The 20,507-nt window shown below is 42.3% G+C and overlaps 1 protein-coding gene and 2 long non-coding RNA genes across 5 annotated transcripts in view; 2 read left to right on the top strand and 1 right to left on the bottom strand.

The window, feature by feature from the left end:
* The first annotated feature begins 579 nt into the window (after positions 1-579).
* The window catches only part of LOC306817575, a 23,871-nt gene continuing 3,943 nt past the window's right edge, over positions 580-20,507 (top strand). The window contains exons 1-2 of one of the 2 annotated variants that reach the window (XR_013778041.1): positions 580-743; positions 1,413-1,497. This is a non-coding gene — a long non-coding RNA (uncharacterized lncRNA). Of the gene's footprint in view, positions 744-784; positions 1,168-1,412; positions 1,498-20,507 lie in introns of those variants that run through there. The other variant, XR_013778042.1, reaches the window with a different exon arrangement.
* Positions 7,009-20,507, bottom strand: part of nrip2 (nuclear receptor interacting protein 2) — a 17,616-nt gene continuing 4,117 nt past the window's right edge. The window contains exons 2-6 of one of the 2 annotated variants that reach the window (XM_079334562.1): positions 17,442-17,750; positions 12,784-12,866; positions 12,108-12,214; positions 10,755-10,807; positions 7,009-9,499 (exon numbers count right to left, since the gene is read on the bottom strand). In XM_079334562.1, the coding sequence (XP_079190688.1) occupies positions 9,383-9,499; positions 10,755-10,807; positions 12,108-12,214; positions 12,784-12,866; positions 17,442-17,750 (669 nt within the window). In that variant the 3' untranslated portion in view covers positions 7,009-9,382. Of the gene's footprint in view, positions 9,500-10,754; positions 10,808-11,427; positions 12,027-12,107; positions 12,215-12,783; positions 12,867-17,441; positions 17,751-20,507 lie in introns of those variants that run through there. The other variant, XM_079334563.1, reaches the window with a different exon arrangement.
* LOC306817576 lies at positions 13,354-16,386 on the top strand. Its single transcript, XR_013778043.1, has 2 exons — positions 13,354-15,979; positions 16,272-16,386. It is a non-coding gene; the product is annotated as an uncharacterized lncRNA (long non-coding RNA).

Raw genomic sequence — 20,507 nt, 5'->3', positions numbered from 1 at the left:
AGATTTGTCTGCAGCTAATTTAGCGACAGAAGTTCAAGTGTTTGCAATAAATTCTCTTTTTTTTTCTTTTTTTTCTTTTTTTCGCAACATTAGTACCATCTGGAAGTTGACTCAAAAGGAGGATAGGCCATTGCCTTGAGTAGGTTTTTTTTTCTAGTAATTTGGATCCATGTTTAATTTTGGTATTCAGTTCTCTGAGGTCATTATGGTGTATGAGATGATTTCATGTCAAAAATGGTTGATTAGGCACAATCAGCCAAAGACTCTGTGTCCAGCTGGACAACAAGAACCTGTGGTCAGTGATTTGAAGTAATTGTTTGCTATTATTGAAACACCAAACACACATTTGTTGGTATATGCTACTTATTCATTTGAATAAATTAAAGCAAAGTAATCTGTCATCCACAATATGCAAAGATAAGTTTCTATATTTCTCTTGTATCTTATATGTATGATATACATTTCATCCCCAGCGACCTGTGAGGTTAAAAGATAATGATTGAATTTTGAATCTTGACTTTCCAGCAGCTGTGATGATGACTGTTGACCTTTCAGCGTGTGTTTGTGATCGATGCTATTTCACATTACAAATCTGAAGCCCGGACTGTCTGTGTGTTAGAACTCAAACAAATGTTACTTGAGCAGATTTTCCAGATAAATTAGGAAGAGATTGTGTTTCCAAAGACGCTCAATAACCAGAACTGTAAAGTAGATGCCTGTTTGAGCTGCTGTAAGTTATCATCGTGAGTTATACTGTTGTCACGTTTAGCCTTCGTCAGGCTAACTTGGCTAAAGCTAATGGGCTGGTGTTTGGGTAGTAATGTGTCATGAATCTACTTTTCTTTGTTTAACCGGTAGTGATACTTTAATATTATACTCTTAAATTAACCTCCTAAGCTGGAAGTTAAATTCTTTTGTCCTTGTTTCTGTGACTCCGGTTAAATTTAGCTTCAGCTAACAGGCTAGTGTTGTAGCTGGCTAAAAGAGCGCTTTTTCGTGGTTACTATGGTAACAGTGTTGGCGGTGTCAAGGCCAATGTATTTGTAGGTTAATTTTTAGGGTACTTTTACAGACATAAGTCACAAAGTGCTTTAAAAGGACACAATATATAAACATATAATATATAAAGCAACTACCATTCCCACTGTGGCAGTGACAATAAGTAAGGTGAGAAACGTATTATGTTTTCATTGTACTGAATGTTTAGCAACATGCATTTAAAAAGTAAGCCAGTAAATACAAATCTTCAATTTGTTTTTTGCTCATTGAAACCTGTGCATGTAAAAACATTTTCATGGCAACCCAATAAAAAAACCCACAAATGTCAACCATGAACGTGTGTACACATCTTGATGTCAAACCATCCAACACGTTCAATATGTGACCTTTTTTTTTTTTTTTTTTTATCGTAGGGATGCATCAACCTCCTGACCTCGCCGTCCCTCAGAGTCTCTCTGCTTGCAAGTTCCTGTCAAAGATCAACATATAACATTTAAGGTATGGCTCTATGGTTTATAAAGGGTTAGAGTTAGATTCAACATATAGGAATAGGCTGTAATTTCTATAAATGACCACCGCCATGAGACATGTAACTGAGTGATGAACCCATCATCAGGACCCCGTCTATAGAACGTGACAGCAAGAAAACACGAGGAATCTCCCTTTAGGCTGCCCTCAATTCTGAGTGCATGCAGCAGCCTTTTCTTCACAGCAGATACATGTTATATAAGCTTTGTGAAATGTAACACGTATGCATCAGTCTGGTAGTTGGTAGCCTGGCTGTCGTGTCAAAATTACGCAAGTATGAAATAACATAATTTCTGCAAGCTCAAAACATGAATGCAAGACACACTTTTTAAAAAAAACCTTTAATGAACTGAAGGGATTATAATGACTTAATCCAACTTTAAAGGAGCTTTTTTTCAATATGTCTTAAATGCTTAATCTGCTGAAATAAATGTAGCTGCTCAACGTTAAGAAAATCTCCTCTCTGAATGGCACTCACTGTTTTTTTTTAGAGTTCCCAGTACATCCTCTCAGCCTCCATTACCTCCAGCATGGGCTCACAGGGGGCTGCAGGCACGAGGTCGCTGTCACTTTTTGTAAATAAATACGAGTGGTGGCGTTCAGACAATCGAGCTCCCAAAATAAAATGTATTGCTCCAAAATGATGCAAACAAAAAAAAAAAACACAATCCAGATTTATTCTAAATAATGCAGTCAACCAATAAACCATTTCAGCAGCGTCTAATCAACATTAAATGTAGGAGTGTTGATGTGTACCGTCTATCTTCACACCTTATCTTCTGCACGACTCCCACAATCCTTTTCACGTGACAAGAGAAAGGTAAAGATTGAGTAACGGTCCCTTTTTTAAAACATTTTTTTAAATTAGACGTCAAAGAAAGGTCTGAAGTTCTCTTTGTTCACATCTAACTAAAGTATTATTAGATCTATTCATGTCCGTCCCTGACGTTAAAATGCAGCTTTTGGTTCTTTTTAACAATCAAAATAACTTTTAGTAAACCATTCTCTTCTACCTGAAACTGCGGATTATGATTTCAGAGAAAAATGTCATGCTGTTTTATTTGATTGCAACAATCTAAGCTGGCGTGTGATTCATCTTTGGTCCATTTACTCGTCTTGAATACAATGCCGATGAATCACAAATGGCCGGGAACGCTTGAACGTGTGTGAGGCTTTGAAACCACCTGAATCAGAAGGGTTTTTTTTTTTTAGCTCAAGCTCGTCCTCAGATCTTTGGAGGAGGAGGTGAGAGACATGACGAGAACATTTAAGAGTCTAACGGGATTCAAATTCTGCTGCAGCTTTGCAACTATTCTGTTCAGCTTCATGTTGGTGTCACAATCCATCCTCCAATACTGCAATAAAACCCGATCGCCTGCTTTAAAAACATTTTCTAAAGCAGAAACCGTTTTTGAAAGCACCCTGCTCTTCAGGTTTGATAAATACCTTTTTAAGGATACATTATAAACATTTTGCACATTTTATTTGGCACTTTGAACAGACGTGACATAAGGAGAGGAACAGCTTGCTCGGCCAACAGTAGATGGCTTTCGTTGGAGCATTTTTTTTTCCAAATTCTTGTTCAAATTGTGTCGCACGGGGAAAAAAAATAAAACATGCAACTTTTTAAAGAGCTGCCTGAAAGTCTGGACCTTAAGTACACAACAATAAAAGACTAAAAACACTGAAATCCTGATCATGGGTCTGACGTGACAGACATTTTTGTCAGTGAAATGACTTCCTGTAGTGTTTTGTACATTTGTTAGTGTTTGCCCTCGTACAACAGGCTGATGGAGGTAATACAAGATATTCAGTATTTCTACTTAAACTCCTTTTTTCACACAGTTCTTGACAGTTTCTAGGAGCATCCTCCTCCTCAGCTTCATGCTCGGTCCTGGTGGCACGGTGGGTGGTTGGTGGAGAAATGTCTCTCTGATCCTGACTGACAGACAGCTGCAGCCTCGGCCTCTGGCGGAGGAGAGGAGCCTTCACAAGAGCTCCATCACGTTCCATCAACAGCTCCGAGCTGCTGAGGGAACGTGATGGAACTGACACTGCTAATTTACAGCGGCCAATTTCTCCCGCGTCGGGCTTAATACTGCGTGGTTTCATCAGGCTGTCGTGCTCGGCGGGGGGATGGATGCAAGTTGAACGGCACAACGGGAAGTTTAAAGAGCCAGTGGTTCATCTCAGCTGATGCAGAGAGGATTTAAATCTGACTGGTTCTGTGAAAGTGTGAGGTTTATTTTTATGACGGATGCAAACGCTGCAGCAGCACGCTTTGCTGATGAATGCTAACATGCTTCGTCTAGCATACTGCCATGTTTGCATGTTTTTGTATTTTTTGAGCCAATTGCATATCTTTGTAAATGATCATTTCCAGTCATAATTATGACGCTGACGTAAATGCTCGCTACAGTTGAGGAAATTGTACAGCGATTATGCAAACTCTGATGATGTATGACGTGAACATTGCTTTCATCTTTTCCCAAACGTTCCCAACCGACTTGAAAAACATTTTCTCTATTTGCATATTCATTTCCACGAGATTCTTCACAGGCGAGGGTTTACATTTCTTCATGTTCTTGTTTTCAAACCCTCTCTGAGGATCTCCCACTCGCTTGCTCGCTCTGTGTTACATAACAGCTGCCTCACCACAGAGCGCCAGGTTTGATCAATATTCCCCTCACAGCATCCCCACAGCACTCTCTGGGGTTAAAGCTTGTGGGTCATTCCCACTGAGTCGATCAAGCCTGCTGGCTTTGTGTGTGTGTCTGTCTGTGTGTGTGTGTGTGTGTGTGTGTGTGTTTGTTGGTGTCCATACAAACCCTAATGGACGGAGGGGATGCTGTTGTTAGAGATGAAGGACAAAAAGAGAAACAGCCGTTTGAGATGGCAGGCAGAGTTAATAAAAAGGCTTCGATGGAAGCGAGAGCTAAGCTTATATCAAAGGGTTTGAGTCTTCAGCCCACACAGGCCTTCTGCAGCCTTTAATCAAGTGAAGGAAGTGAAACTGCATGTTCCATTAATTTTTTTTTTATTTTTTTTATTTTTTGCAAGCTATTAAATCTCACTCGATTCCACTATGAGTTGGCCAGTCTGTTGTTGTTTTTGGCCAGTCTGTTGTTGTTTTTTTTTGGGGGGGGGTTAATTATTTTTGGTAAAAGTCGAGGTTTTCAGAATCGTTTTGTTCTATATCTGACATGAAGAAAATAATTGGGTAGCGCCAAGTTAAGAACCTTGAAAATGCACAACCTGACACAAACGGACAGCTACAGATGACAGGAGACACGACTGTGATCAGTGTAGCAAAATGTTTAGGTGCTATTTAGCAATGACATCTTCACATTCTACTCCTACAGCCGACCTTCATCACCAATAATTATCCATAAATACAGTTTCATGGGTTGTTAAGCACACAGGCTGGTTACTGTATGTCTGCCTCAGATGATTCATTCCTCACGAGAGCTGAAAGCCTGTTCCACTGTGTACTTTTACTCCTCTGGCTGGAGATTTATATTAGTCATTGCTGCAGATCAGTGAGCCCCCTTTCCTGCAATCTCCCTGTCAACATCTGCCCTCTAAATAAGAATAGACACGCTGGCTTTATGCAACACCTCCACAGACGGAAAGAAGCCGCCTGATCTGCGATCTAAAGGGCACAAAGTCAAGATGGAACCTTTTTCTTTTCCCGTTGGTGACGGTCAAAGTCTCAAGTGATCAGTCTGTGGTTTTTCGACTGTGCATTTGTCTCGAAACAGCCACTGTCTCTCAGCAGAGGCGTTACAGTACCTGCTGCATAACAACAGGATGTGGTGTTCAAAGTGCGTCAAAAGGAGGGAGGGGGCGTAACAAGAGGGTTCTCCTTGAACAATGTTTGCTGTAAATGTTGTGTTCCTGTTCTGCTCTCTTCCTGTGGAGGGGCTTACTGATGCAGGGAGCTGTCACGTTAGCTATAGCAGAAACAAACGTGGCCTGACAGCTCCGACAACATTCATGTACTTTGTTATTTTTGTGATGAGACAGCGGCGTCACAGCAGGAAAATAAAAAGCACCTCTAATGTGTCCCAAAAACATCACGACAAGAAACTAATGGAGGGCTTCTTCTGTGTTGACTAAACTCATTTTGGCATCCACTGCTAGGTTTACCATCTGTTGTCACAAGTTCTGTCGAGGTCGATTCACCAATCAGTCCGGTTTCACTCGAGTGTTTTTCGTTGACACTGTTGAACAGTTTTTTTCCTTTGTAACGACATAAAGGCAGGGTTGGTCATTTCCCTCAGATTCACTCTTTTTAAGATTTTGGTCTTTAGGTCCTCACAGAAAATAATAACTCAAGTGCTCTGAAAAAGGAACAAAGAGAATCCATCATCTGTAGCAGTTGTAAGCCTGTAGAAAATTTCGATCAATGTCTGCCAATCTGATGAACCAATCACAAGCCTCCCTGCCCCTTGCGTGCACGAGCTCACACTCAAAGTCTCTACACGATACAAGTAATGAGCTGAGGTGAGGGGCGTGGCTTTTGAGGGAGCACAGGGGGGCGGGGCCTGGGTGTAGATGTAGCACTGAGGGAATACTACTTTTAAAATATTGCTAGTTTTTGAACATTTCCTCCTCTGCTGTTTTTTAGGACAATGGTGCTAAAATTCATTCAAGTCGTTCTAATTTGTTGTCGGTGAGTCAGAACTGATATCAATGCTTGTTCTTGGGTTGGATTCAGTCCAAACTTCAGTGTGTTGTTTCTTGGCCACTGCTGCATCCTCTCACTAATTTTCATAAAATCTGTGCCAGTTGATTTAAATTCATCATGCTTAAAAAGGAAAACGACTAAAGGCACTGAAGACCTTTCCAGGCGGAGTAATTAACAAACAAGGCAATAACATGCAGCCTGTCATAGCTATAAAGCCTCAATCTGTTGATTAGTTTTTATGTTGCTTGATTTTTCAATGAAGTCATTAAAATGTTGGAAAACATGGTGATAGAATAAAATGAAGCCCTTATCGATGGGCAATAGTTGAACTAAATGTCAAAAGAAAAAACGACTTGAGACGTACTTCGACATTCTTGGCTTGGACTGTTTAATCCGTGTCATGAAAAAAAAGCCTGATGGGAACCTTGTTTGGTTTAAGGGTCGACTGTGAAAGCGCCCTGGTGCTGTGGGAACATCTGCTGTTTCTCTTCAGACACGACTGGGTTCTTTATATAGCAGGATGTATCAGAGGAGGGCACATACAGGAGTGTTCTGGGAGTACAAACCATGAGAATCAATGTGAGGTCCAAGAAAATCCTTCACTGGCTTCTCTGGCTGTCTTCTTGTAAAACCTCCCACAACCAGTCTGGTGATTCACATTTTTCAGACAGACGGAGATTAGAGGATTTAAGCATCTAACCTTTCACATAATGTTGCTCTGCGTTTCCAAATAGGCCTATAACTCCTCCGTGTTGTCAGCTAGTATGAAGACAAATGAATGCAAACAGAGCTAGCCAGAATACATGTTTTATTAGGCAGAGAAAATACTGTTCAGAAGAAGAGAAACACCAAAAATAAATTTCTGTCATACATCGACTCCTCTCGTACGGCTTAGGAAGGTCACAAGTACACCAAAGAGAAACAAACATTGCCAAAACTTTGCGTGGAATAACTCTCAAAGAGGTAAGACATACAGTATACTGTAGCACAGTCAGAAGCACGGTGCAGCTCAGGTGTTGTTAAAGCAGAGCATAATGGCCTTCGGTAAGCACATCTTCTCGATTCTCCTCGCTATGAGAACACCATGACGAGATAAAGGCAGGTGGCACTAAAACGGGGAGTTCATATCGTTCAAATCAACAAACTTGAGGTGTCAAAGGTAATCACGTCAGCCCATAAAGGTGGTAGATGCACCAAGAAGACCGGCCCTCGACAGTAAAAAGATAATGATTCGAAGAGGGGAGGCCTCGGCGCAGAAAGCAACCTTAGCTGATTGATGAAAATCTCCTGAAAGAGGCAGAGAGGGAAGGCAGCTGGGGTTGGCTTTTGGCAGCTTGTTTTGTCCGGAGCTTGTTGGACCAGTCTGGGGAAGATATTCCACTTTTTTTTTTTTTTTCCCATGTGAAACGAGAGCAAAAAACAAGGCAGAAGATCCTGCTTTGACTCCTTACAAGCACATATAAACGTACACGCGTCCAGCCCCATCAGACTCTCAACATGACACAATCAGACTACTACACAAACATGCAGACTTCACACAAAGGCAAAACTTTACAAAGTCATGCAGATGGAATGTTCTGATATTTCTGTAGTCTGACTGAAATATGTTTTTGCTGGCTGGCCTGAAGTCTATTTTAATCAGAGTGGATAAATTGGGAACTAGTCAAATGCGCAGTCTACGCTGTCGTGACAGACTTTAATAGCACTCTCGGAAAACTTCAACAAATCGGTCTTCTGATGTGGGAAGAAAGAGCGAAGGGGCTTTACAAAGCTAAACATAAGAACATCAGTTTCTTCGGTATTTTCCTTCGATTTATTTAAAACAATTCTTCATGAAACCCGTTCTTGTTTTTGTTTTTTTACAGAGGTAGCCGGACATTGACTTCATCATAGACTAGAAGAAAAAAAAAAACTCCTAAAAATTTATTTTCAACCCACTGAAAAAGTATCCTGAGTTCTGACAATTTCAGGTGAGTCATATTGATTGTTAAAGGAACAGTTTTGAGATATCCGCCCAGTCGCTTAAGGACACGAGTGATCAATTCCACTAATAATTATCTGATGGGCCTTAATGGATGGTCCTATCTCCCCAGCGCTCTGAAGCTCAGTAATTAACACCTAATCACCTGTTTGTATACTCCAACAGTTGCTAAAGGTGGTGTGGTGTAAGACTGTAGGGCAGTCTAATTTGAATAGTAGCTAACACGCCACACGTGTAAAAAGAAGGTAAATAAAAGCAATGCAATGCTGAACGTATTCATATAGTTTGCCAAATGTAAGCTGTCAATGATTAAATGCCAAGGCGTAAACTTTTCAGTTAAAAGTAGAGTGCTAACTGAATTACATAAACCTTTGAAAGAGTTAGCTGAAAGTAAGACGCTAACCATGGAAATGTTATGAACCCACTTTCAAAATCCTTACCTTGGAAAATTGGTAAATTAATGATCTTATAGGTCATGTTAACTAAATATAGTGGATGAACTGTTGAAATGGGGAGCTAAAGGTTAGCAATCATCCTGAAGAGAACAGTATTTTCTGTTAGATGTCATGATGGACAAACTGTGAAATGACTTCAGATCACATTTTAAAGGTTAAAGAAATATATGAATAGCAGACGCAGCTCAATGTCGTCGATGAATTACTGAAAAGATAGCAAAAATGGAAGATTGGGCTTCTCACCTAACCAGTTTATGCCCCCAAAATATCCAACTATTCCTTTAACAACATCTACATTTATTGGATTAAGAAAACATTTACTGGATGTTTACAGCCTAACCACAAAAAATATCCACAAAAGTTGACTTTAAAATCATTTTGTCCCCTTTTAACAGACCATCAGAGTAACAAAGCAGCTGAGAAACTGGATTGACTATACAGGACAATCATAAACGATGATTAGACTCACAGAGATCTGATTGGCTCATAACTGGCGTTCATCCGCTCCTGTGAACAAGACTAATTTAAGATAAGAGAGAATCATAGTGAATGTCTTATTTCTACAAACACAATGATGTAAACTTGAGAACAATAGTGGCGAATGCTCCGCCATGTTCTGGCAGTGTGCGAGACACTGTGATCGGACAGTCCAGACACAGGCCGCATTGCGCCTCGTTGCTGCAACCAGTCAGGATTTGAGGGGAATTGGTTGCCGCTGCCGCGTCGCGCTCACAGGTTCTTGTTAGTGTCGTGTTGGCACTGGCTGTCGGTCGAAGGGTTGAGGAAGGGCACCTCCTCGTCGCAGCCCTGCAGCTTCAGGACCCGACTGCTCAGGTCCAGGCAGCACTGTTAAAAGACACGAATGGTGAAGTGTCATTTTAACTGTATCAGTGCCTCAATATGAGACAAATGCACCAAGCTAAGAGTTCGTCCTACAGCCGCTGCTACAAGGACTTTAAGGACCACTAGGCCACCTTCCCATTCCCAAATATTCTGCATTGTAATATCAGTTTCCTTTTCCAGCTAATATTTGATTGCTAATGTTTACATTGAAATATGTAGATTAATCAAAAATTCTCAAATATTTCCAACAGCTATCAAAGCCGTAAGAAATCTGTCATTTCATAGTTGTGAGGGACCATGTACGATGAGCCGCCATGACAGAAACGAAATGTTGGTCGTTACCAAGGAAACCCCGGATGTTTCGTCAAAGACCGCAGCATAAGCTAGCAGTAGCTGCCGTACTGTTGCTGTATCTGCTGCTTTGATAAAAACATGTCCTGTATATTAAACTTGGATACATCGTGTGTAAATGTATTTTCTCCCTCAGGTCAGTTTCACCTGTTTGCATTGACTACGGTCAACACAGAGTTCGTTTTTACCGGAGGGGGAGTGGCAGAGAGTATCACTCCCACGTTTCCCCCCCGCAAGACTCAATGTCATCTATTGTTATTGTTTTGATTGAGAGCCTCCTAAAATGCTTTTATGTTCTGAATGATCTCATATCTGAAGATAAATCAATTAAACTTAGCTTTATTTGTAACAACTTAATCGTTAATCAAGGTTTGCAGATAAGCATGAGTGAGCTTGCATCACAAAGTCCTTCATGACTAATTTACACAATGATGTTCCTTTCATATCCTCAAATCCTGATTTAATAAGATTATAGGGAAGATATGAACCAGGTCATTCTGACACTGACATCAACAGCGCTGCCTGAAGATTGGCAGATAGTCTTTTCAGTGGTTTAAATTACATTTTTGAACATGGAAATTGAAATTTCTTCACAGCGTGTTCTCACTTTGCTCCTTGTGGTTTTTATCTGCACAGCGGGCGTCTGACAAATAACTGTGCCGCTAAAATAATCTACCCAGCTTTTTCCCTCAGATAACACCACGCTCCCTTCTGATTTTTGAGAACGTGTGCTAGCGCCGCCATCTCCCCGCCTGAAATGTTTACTTTATCGGCTCGCATTTGTGTTTCCCTTTCTTCTCCTTTGCTGATTCAGTTTCGGCAATTTTGAGGCAAAGCACACATGAAAGTAAAGCCGCGATGAGGCGCAGCAAAACAAATATTTAGCGAAGCAAATGAGGACCCTTACTTTGAGTTCCAACAGAGTGTGAAGACCAAGGCACAGCTCGAACGTCTCATCGTCTGAGAGGGGAGAGGAAAGAAGAGAGAAAGGAGAGAGCAGTGAAAAGTGGATAAATAGAACTCTGAACTGCATCACATACATATTCATGCATTGGCCTGGATCTGGGTGAAGTTGTCAAGACGGCAGCAGCATTATTGGTGTCTTCAGTCCTGACCCGAGGCGTAACGTTTTGTTTTTGTTGCAGTTGTGTTCTTGTTATCTTTCTGAGCATGTCGTCCTCCTCAAACGAAGGAAGAGGGAAGAGACTCTTGTGAACACAATGTGTGCACCATGTCATGCTTGGTCTCCCCTGATATAAGACTCTGCTTTAAAGAGCGAGATGACCACTTTGATCTTTTGTCATCTACAGCCCCAGCTAGCAGCCAGCTAGCTTTATGCTAAGGTTAGCATAAAGACTCGACGTCGCCTGGCTCTATCCGAAGGTTACAGTGATCCAACACTTTACAGCTGCTGACAATTAACACCCGACATCTTTAACTGTTAATCCAGATAGAGGCCAAAGTGTAAGAGGCAATGTATAACGTGTTAATTAGTGAGCTTTAGAGGGGACAGTAAGAGGATTTTTGTTTGCTTGCATCCACTTCAGTTCTAACAAACTGTGACTTTTAATGTGTTCCCTGTTGTAAGGTGCAGATCATATACACTGTGTATATTGATTTGTTTTCTTGTATTGACCTTTTCTTAGAGACAGGACAGTGGATGGAGTTGTGAACAGGAGAGGGGGCGGGGAATGACGTGCGGGAACGTAGCCACAGGTCGCATTCAAACCCGGGCTGCCCGCTTCAACAAGTACAGCCTCTGTACATGGGCAGTGCAAACCAACCACTCTGCCACTGGCGCACTTATTGAATTGTGTCTTAACAACGACAAAAAAATCACCATCAATCAGGAAAATCCATCAGAAGAGTTCCTCCCTTCTTGCAGCGCTCCCTCTTTATCTGTTCTGCTGTGGTGACAAATACTTCTCTTTGTAATTATCTTCCCTCCTTCCGCCCTGGTTTGCAGAGATAGATTTTTCCCTTCCAAAGAAAAGCTCGACATTCTTAATACAGCCCTTGGAGTGCGTACTTCACGGTGTTAAACAAGCAGTAAAAAGTTGAAAACATTAGCTGAGCAGACATTTATCAGCTGGAACATTTTTACTAATTACTGCAAAAACATCTTCTAGTCGACCTCGCTGTCACTTTTTGTTTAACGATCATTTCTGCCTGGATGCTTCTGTTGGAATATAAAGTACAGAGAAGCAAATAATCAACTCGACACCCCTCTGTGTATTATATATTATTAACAGAATCTCACCTTTGACATGAGCTGAACACTGGACTGTCTGTCTGCCCAGCTGCAGCTGCAGACCTGTCACTGAGGCCTTCACATCACATGGCGAGCTGTCCTGGCTGGGCACCAAGCTAGTCACACACACACACACACACACACACACACACACACACACACACAAATAAGATCTTATTACAGGAAACATCCTGAGACTTCTTCAATGTAATATCGTTGCAATCTCCCAGGAGTAAAAGTATATCTGTGCAATATATTGAAACAACTTTTCATTGTTTTGTCCATCAAAACTTTCTGCAACCGTGCGCCTATTCATCTTCTTCTATTGCTCACCTGTTACCGTTTGAGCTCATTTAGAAGTTCAGACGGGAACAAAATGTCACGTCCGCTCGACACTCTTAAGCCGGTGCACACAGTCTGATCTTTAGCACAGATTTATCTCGCATTTTAATGTCTTTGCTTAAATGAGCAGGCTAATGTCAGGTCTCTGAGGATGTGTGAAGAGCTTAAACACTTCCGTTATCACATCTCTCTCCTCAAAGGTGATTTTATAGGCCATGTTAATTCTTACACTCCTTTCTTCTCTCAGTTTTAGCTTCGATTGTTAAAACACTGTAAACGGCTTCATACGTTCATAAAGGGAGGTCATTGATGTGTTTGGAGATTAAAGCCGAGCGGTTCTTACCCCAGCCTCTGGCAGCAGGAGGTGGAGATGTGGTTATGTTGGCTGCCGGTGTTGATGAATGCCTTGACTTCAGTCTCGCAGCACTGTGGGGAGGACAGAGGGGGGGATATTTTTGAAGTCACGTTCTGGCACCCACACACGTCAGGAAACATCCAGTCATAACAGAACATTAACACAACTCTGGGGAGCTTTTGAAAACCGCTGATGTCTCATTCCTTTAAACAAATGCTTTCAGCTCACACACGCTTAACGAAACTGACAAACTGGAAAAATAAAGTCGGAGTTGAATGCTAATCAATTTAGCGCCGGCAAAACAGATTAACCGTGTGTGGCGTGTTTCCAGGCCGGCCTTTTACTTTTTAGAGTCAAATGTGATTTTTCTGTGTGCAGCGTGATTCATATTGATTCTGTGTTGGGCTCTTAAATCGCCACCTTTTCTGTCCCATACTGCAGGAAGCTGCTCCAGCAGCACAACGGTTAATAATCGACCTCGAAAATAATCGGACCGGAGCACGCCGCGTCCCATCAAACATCACATGTCCTGTTTTTTTTTTGATTATTAGCTCTGTTTCCTGACGAGATGCTTCGTCTTCAGTTTGTTCTGAGAGCTCCTCAGTATTAACAGAGCCAGTCACACATTCTGCGTTTTACTCATTAGCCAACTGAACGACTCCACTCTGAAAGTCAAATCAAGGCTGACTCATCTTTAATGGTGGTTGTAATATTATAATATGTAAAGGAGCTCGTTGGACTGTGCGTCAGGTCCTGATTACGATTTCTAACCGTGCTGCTGAACGCTCTTCTTGATCTGAGGCAAGCTGCTGTTTTTTTAAAAGCTAATCCAGACTGTAGGCTAACTACAATTAGCAACCAGTATGAATAATTCAGCAGCTAAAGAACCAGAGGCTTTCTGCATTTGTTGTAGAAGCCATTAGAGCGGATGAATATTGACATTACATTTAACAAGAAGATACAAACATGACGCTAACTGCACCTTCCGACTTGGCATGTGCTCTACAGGCAACTGGATGCAGATCATGTTTTTTCTTTGGGTTTTATTATTTGGATTTGAATGCGTTTGTTGGAGAGACAGTTCTGAAATCAGCGAGAGAGAGAGCAAGTAGGGAACGAGCACAACCGTAACACATTTTCACATGGCTATAAGGCTGTTAAGAGAGAGAGAAAAGTCAGCACACTAAATATCCTGTCAGAGTAGAGCAGCAGTGTACATGCAGGCTTCATCAGACAGCGAGCGTCAACAGGAGAAACATTGGCAGGACAACACTCTTTGACATGGTGTGTAAGAGTTTACACTCTTCCAATGTCTTTGAATTCTCTCATCTCTAATTCCCATACTGTCGGTCGATGGAGCCTCCAAGCTTCAGCTTCGTTTATCGTTAGTGAAAAACAAGAAAAAAGAGCGTTTGATATCTAAAGTCGTCTCCCTTGTTGTGATTTTTCCCGGCGTCCATGCTCGAGTGTTACAGTAGCAGTGCGAGCAGGCGGCGTGTCCTGATTCCATGTGACGTCTCTCCTCTTCTGCATCACACACTCGTGTCTCTGCTGCCTGCAGGCCAGGACATGTCACAAAGACGTGATTCATGGAGGAGCAGAGGACAGTGTACCGTGCAGCAGAGAGTGATGGTTGATGGGAAATGGTGTCTGTAATGGGCCTCTCTTTTTTTTTTATTCTACATACACTTACATGACAGAGAGTCTCACTTGTCGAGGAACCTGTGCACAACTGAGAAGGTTTTTATTGGTGGGTATGTCGAGTTATAGAAACATATGGTTGCTCTACATGCATGTGAGAAAAGCAATATGCTGACACCACCCCCGCATTGTGAATCAGGCCATGTATGAATTATTTGTTTTTTTCCCCTGTCCAATGCAAAACGATCTCCTTGTTATTCTTTTATGATTGTGCTTGCTCACATATTAATGAAACAAGGTAACAGTCCTCGCAGACGGAGCAAACGGAGCGCTGGACCTCGACAATGCAATGAATACTAAAATAATAAGAAAGCCGACACGAGCTGGAGGGGGGGTTTTGAAAACGCAGAGTCATTTAGAATTTTCCAAATGTAATCCCACGGACATCTTTCAAGGAGACTTTTTATTTTCAGTATAAAGGGGCGGGGGGGGACTGGAGAGTCACTGGTTCTAGCATGGTTGCGGGTCCAGTTCTCTTCCCGAGCACTTCCAGCATGCCTTTGAGCAAGACTCTGAACCCCCGACTGCTTTGGTGTGCAGCCCCCTCTCCTCACTCTGATTTCTCAACATGAACGTGTGATGATGGAAAACATGGAGTCTAGTTAAGGAATGATGTCTCCTCCATCTTTGTCATCAGCTCCAGACAATAATAATAAGAATCATCTGTACTTGGCTTTGCTAGCTAGATAGCAGTATTAGCATGGTTTCATTAGCATAGCATAACATGGTGACACCTGGGTCACATACTTATATAATGTCTCAAACACAGAAGATAGATGTTATAACACCTGCTCTCCACTACCAGTTCCTGTCTCTCTCTTTTCCTACTCATCCTCGTCATCCAGTCATAAATCAGCACCTTCTCCATCTGACCTGAGGATATTTCACCCTTTGGAGATAAACCCGTCCAGTTTCCATGAGTCTCGTTTTGATCCCTCACACTCTGAACAGAGCGAGCTCAGCCCTCTTTTGTCCTCACACCGGCTTATCAGCGAGCCCACAAACCTCGCTCTCTTTTGTCTCAGTCCCAGCTCGGCAAGAAAAAAAAAAAAATCCACTCTCTCCTTTCCCCTGAAGTTTAAAAATAGAACGAGCCGAATGAGTAACCGAGGAACACTTTGTATTTAATAAGTTGATGATAAAACCGAGCAGAGCACAATGAGTAACAGGAGAAAAACGCTGAATCTACCAGAAAAGTGCTGTTTAAAAAAACAAACACTGATATACGGAGATGCAGTGCAACATACTTCGACCACCTCAGAGAACAGCTGTTTTTTCATCACTGTATTGATTTCTTTCAAAGCAATAAATGGCTCTGCCCTTGGTGTCATAAGCTGTCTCTAATCAGGATCCACAATGCCAAAGATACGCCGTCCTTAGATGTATTTCTTTCTTAAATCCTTTGAATGAGCCACAATATTTTAAAAAGAAAAGTCCTTTCTGCTCCTTTTTTATAGCCAGCCAGGTGTCAAGATTTTTAGTAGTTTAGGATTCTTTTTTTTTTTTTTTTTTTATGTCTCGTAATTCTTGGCAAAGACCCTCCAGTACCTCAAAGCTCCTCCGGCTCTCCGTCTTATTCTCGTCCCTTTTGTCATTTTTGTTTCTGCAGCATCTCCACTCCTCCTTCTCCCTCGTGTTCTTCCCGGCCTCAAAGCTCTTTACTTATTGTGTTGATGTTCTTCAGATCATAGAGCATCTCTGTGAGACCTTCGGGACTAATGGATATCATTTGTCCTCTGCAAACTCGCCTGCTTCAAATCATCCGCCTCTACAAGACTCGTGAGCTCCTCCCTTCTGAAGGATTTGTTTGAAACTAGCATCAAACATCTGTTCATGTTACGACGTTTTAGCTTGAATAAATGAATGCACATAAGCGCTGCTGATAATCTGCTCTCGAAGCACCAACTCCGTTCTTGCTCCTTGAGTTGCGAGTCAGACCGAAAATAAATGCAACGTCCAGAAAAGGAATGATTGTTCAGAAGAGGTTCATTTTTAAACGCTGGCTACATTTCCACCAGACAACAACCGAAGGTGACCACGATGAGTGTGAGCGACTGTCCTTAACTGTTCCCAGGAAAACCAAAAGACAAGAGACTGTTTCTGAGCACGTTTGTGGAGTTTAGCCAATCAATACCAATCAATGCCATACTAAAGAAAAGAGGCGTTACAGTAGCTCATCAAAGACCGCCACAGAATTAACAATAATTTATTGATCCCACGAGGGGAAATTCAGTTTACACTCTGTCTAATGAACATGAACACACACACACAGGCCGAGATACACTCATGCATTAATGGAGAGCTCTCAGAGTGAGGGGGCTGCCCACAACGAGCGCTCCAGAGCAGTTTTCGGGTTCCGTGCCTTGCTCAAAGGCACCTTGGCAGTGCTCAGTAGTGTAGGGACCAATTTCTGGATTTGGTCCATGTCGGGACTTGAACCGGCGACCCTCTGGTTCCCAACCCAAGTCCCTACAGGCTGAGCCACTGTCGCCCCAATTCATACTAAAACCAAGACGATCCAAGTGTCCCGTCCTGTCGAACAGCGAGCCAAAGCAAACCCTGAATGAGAGGATTGTGCTTTGGTTCCTGCACAGAAGCTATTTCTTCATTGTCCTTAAACCCATTCAGCGTATTCACGCCGAGCCCATGTGCACTTGTTATCTCTCAAACCTACTTTTATTTTAACACTAGTACACCCAGGCCTGTGGACCAGGTTCACTTCCAGCCTGTGACTCAGGTTTCTGTTGTCCTTACAAACAGCTGCTGAGACCGGCGAAGCTTTTGACGAGTATTAAGAGAGAGAAAATGAAGAGCGGGCTTTAAGTGATGAGTCATCAGAGGAACACAGCGCACTCTTTGTCTCTTTTCTTCTTTTCAGCTTTCCTGCAGGCCTGGAGTGTGTCATGGTGTTGAATGTAAGAGAGGAGGGAACATTGTGAGGGTACCTTGCACTGAACGACCAGAGCTGCGAGGAGGGCCGAGCTCTCCTCGGTCTTTTCAGCCGTCTGTCTGGCGCCGGCCTCGCTGCTGTCGTCCTCTTCGTCCGACCGTAGGCTTCTCTCGCTCTCCTCCAGAGACTCCCTCTCCTCCGTGGAGTCGTCCGCCGTGCTCTCGCTCCTCTCCTCGGCGTCGGCGGGGCCGTCCTTGTTGTCGGCCAGCGGGGAGCGGACTCTGCTGCTGAGGTCTTTGGCCTCCCCTCGCAGCCGCGTGATGTTTCCCTCCATCAGGCGTCGCTGGACGATGCTGTGAGGTTGCTAGAGGGGGAGAAACATGAGTCACAGATCACAGGTTTGTAGGAATGAGAGGAGAGCTCATCGTTTGGTCTTTAACGTGTGAATAATCTGACAACCACAGAGACTAAAACAGTTGAACAGTTAGAGGTGCCAACTGTTAAAGACAGAGTCGTGTGGATCAGTGGACAGGTGACATCTTCTGGAGTTACCCCCCTCTACAATGTGATAAGATAAATATTTAGAGTGCTACTATCACAGAGGACGTCAGAGACGGCTTGTGACGCACGATAAAAAAAAAAACACATGTAGGTCATTGTGTTAAAGAAACATGTCAGTGGAACTCAAAGGGCTCCAGATCATCCGCACATTCAGAGGAGCTTAGATTGTTCTCCAACAATTTTTTTATTCAGCTGTCAGACAAATGAGTCTTTGCAACTCAAACAAGTTTTTTTTTTTTTTTTTTTATTCATCTATTCTGAACCTGAGTTTATCACACTGGAGCAAGCTGAGGCCATTTTAACCGTGGATGTTTCACATTCAAGCAAGCATTAGACGTAGCGTTTCACATCCTCCTTCCTTTCGACAGTATCTCCTCCTCCTCCTCCTCCTCCTCCTCCTCCTCCTCCTCCTCCTGTCCGCCCACGCACGCATTACATTGCTAACTTTAGCTTCGGTGAAATAAATGATCTTTCCAAACATCCGTGGAAGAAGGTCACATTATCATGTCATGACAGCCAATTCGAGAGATAGGTCAGCGTTTGCAGGTCACTGTCAGACTCAGCACACATTAAAGACGTTCTGCTGCCATCTTGCATTTTTGTTGGGTTTATTTTGTCACCTGCTGTGAAACAGCCGGCAGAGTTCATGTGCAAAAAAACAAAACAAAACAGCAAAATATTCTTTATGGAGACACATTTGTCAAGCTCCAATCAAACAGCTATTAGAAAAACAACTTGTTCTTCTGAACAGATATAATGCTCGTATGTTCGTCTTAATTAAAGGCGGGTTTCCACTATTTCAAAGCAGTGTGTGTTCAGTGACTGGCTGCTGTTTCTGCTTCACAGGAAACGTAAATTATATTTTAAGCTGCCTGTTCCTGGATAATCACATTTGTGTTCAGTAGTGCAGAGTCTGGGTCCAGCCTGTCAGACGGCTCGCTTTGAAAAGAGCAGGTCACCAAACACCAGCACAGACGCTGCATTAATAAAACACAAAGCCTGGGCTCTGCTTTCAAAAACCTCAGCATCCACCGTAATAAACTTCTAGCTTTGCACATACACAAAACCAGCGTAAACCTTGTTACCTGAAGACGGTAAACTCACAGCTTATTCTTTTCATGGAAACGTCTAGGAATAGATAAAAGGTAAAATGCAAACTAAAAAGGACACATTGGACTAAATTTACAAATCTCCAGGCATACTTAGAAGGAAAGACAGCCTTTTTATTTGTTCCATTTGAACTGTTTCCAATCCTAAATTAGCATCTGAAAAAAAAGCTTAAAATAGCCACGAACATATCAAAGAACCTGGTCCTAAGCTTTTCTTTTTTTCGACAGGAAGTTGAATATAGGCTGTGGATGCATGACAGCAAATGGAGTGAAATTAACGTGTCTCCTTAAAGAAGTAAGGAAGTGTTAGCTTACAAATTTGCAATTGTTAACTAAAAGCAGAAGATGTGCAATTATTTGCATTTCTTCAGTAAATGTGTTTGTCTAGAGTATCTTAGCATGATTGAAATAAACTCAGCATCCATCCAAGACAGGAGGAAGTGTTTGTCTACAAAGGGTTAGGGTTAGATCACTGCAGTAGATTTAATTTGTATCGTTGTTGCCAAGGTTCATTAAATCTCTAGTCTGAAGTGAGTCGACTTGCCAGTAATAATCGGCATCTGCAGAGCCATTAAGAACAGGTTCAAGTATCTTGGTTAATTGCCAATCTCACAGAGGACATCCCCATCAGCCGACCTGTAATATATTAATATTCCAAACGTTCATTTCTGCACACGGGCGCCGCCCGCCATCTCCATCTCTCTACTCCCTCTCGAGATGCAATCAAGTCTCCTGCAGTCACTACGCTTTCATAAAAAACTGGTTTGTGTCCACTTCCCTCTGTTCTATCAGAGAAGACCACCTTACAAGCTTCAGTCTTTGTAAGTGCTGATAACCATTTTCCCAACAGAGGAGAGCTCTTTCTGCCTCAGTGGACTTGGACCCATCAGATGTGCTGAATTCATGGGGGCCATCACGATGGAGATTCCTCAAGTCTTATTATAAAGCTTTTGAAAGCTCAGTGAAATAGGCCTGTTCATACTTTAATAACAGAATGGATCGATAGCCAATAACTCCAAAAAACAATTTAGGCTTGTTCTTCAGATGACATGTATGACTGTTGGAGAGAACCATGCACAGGTGTTCAATAGATCCATTCATGGTGTTATCAAGAACGAAAGACCCAATCCCCCTCAGATGGACTCTAAGATGGTGGATCTCGCAGGTTGAGTAGAAAGCTTTTATGAGCTGTTTGGGTATCTAAGAGAATCTGTTTCCTTGACTTCCTCTGGAAATCCAAAACACTTTATGGGGCTCTTGTTCCAACACAAATCGAACTGTGACTGATTGGTTGTGTTTTGGGAAACAGCCAAAGATTAGGCAACAATTTCTGACAGTGAGTCTTCCAATATCAATAAATAAATTGGGTCAGGTTTACTTTTGGACTCTCTGGTCGTCTTGGATCTGATCCATCCTTTCACCCTGACTTCCTGCCCACTAAACGTTCTTGC

This window comes from Symphodus melops, assembly GCF_947650265.1.
Source record: "Symphodus melops genome assembly, chromosome: 22".
In the NCBI taxonomy this organism is placed as follows: Eukaryota; Metazoa; Chordata; class Actinopteri; order Labriformes; family Labridae; genus Symphodus; species Symphodus melops.
The sequence above is the reverse complement of the archived record's forward strand: the minus strand, read 5'-3'. Positions and strand labels throughout refer to the sequence as shown.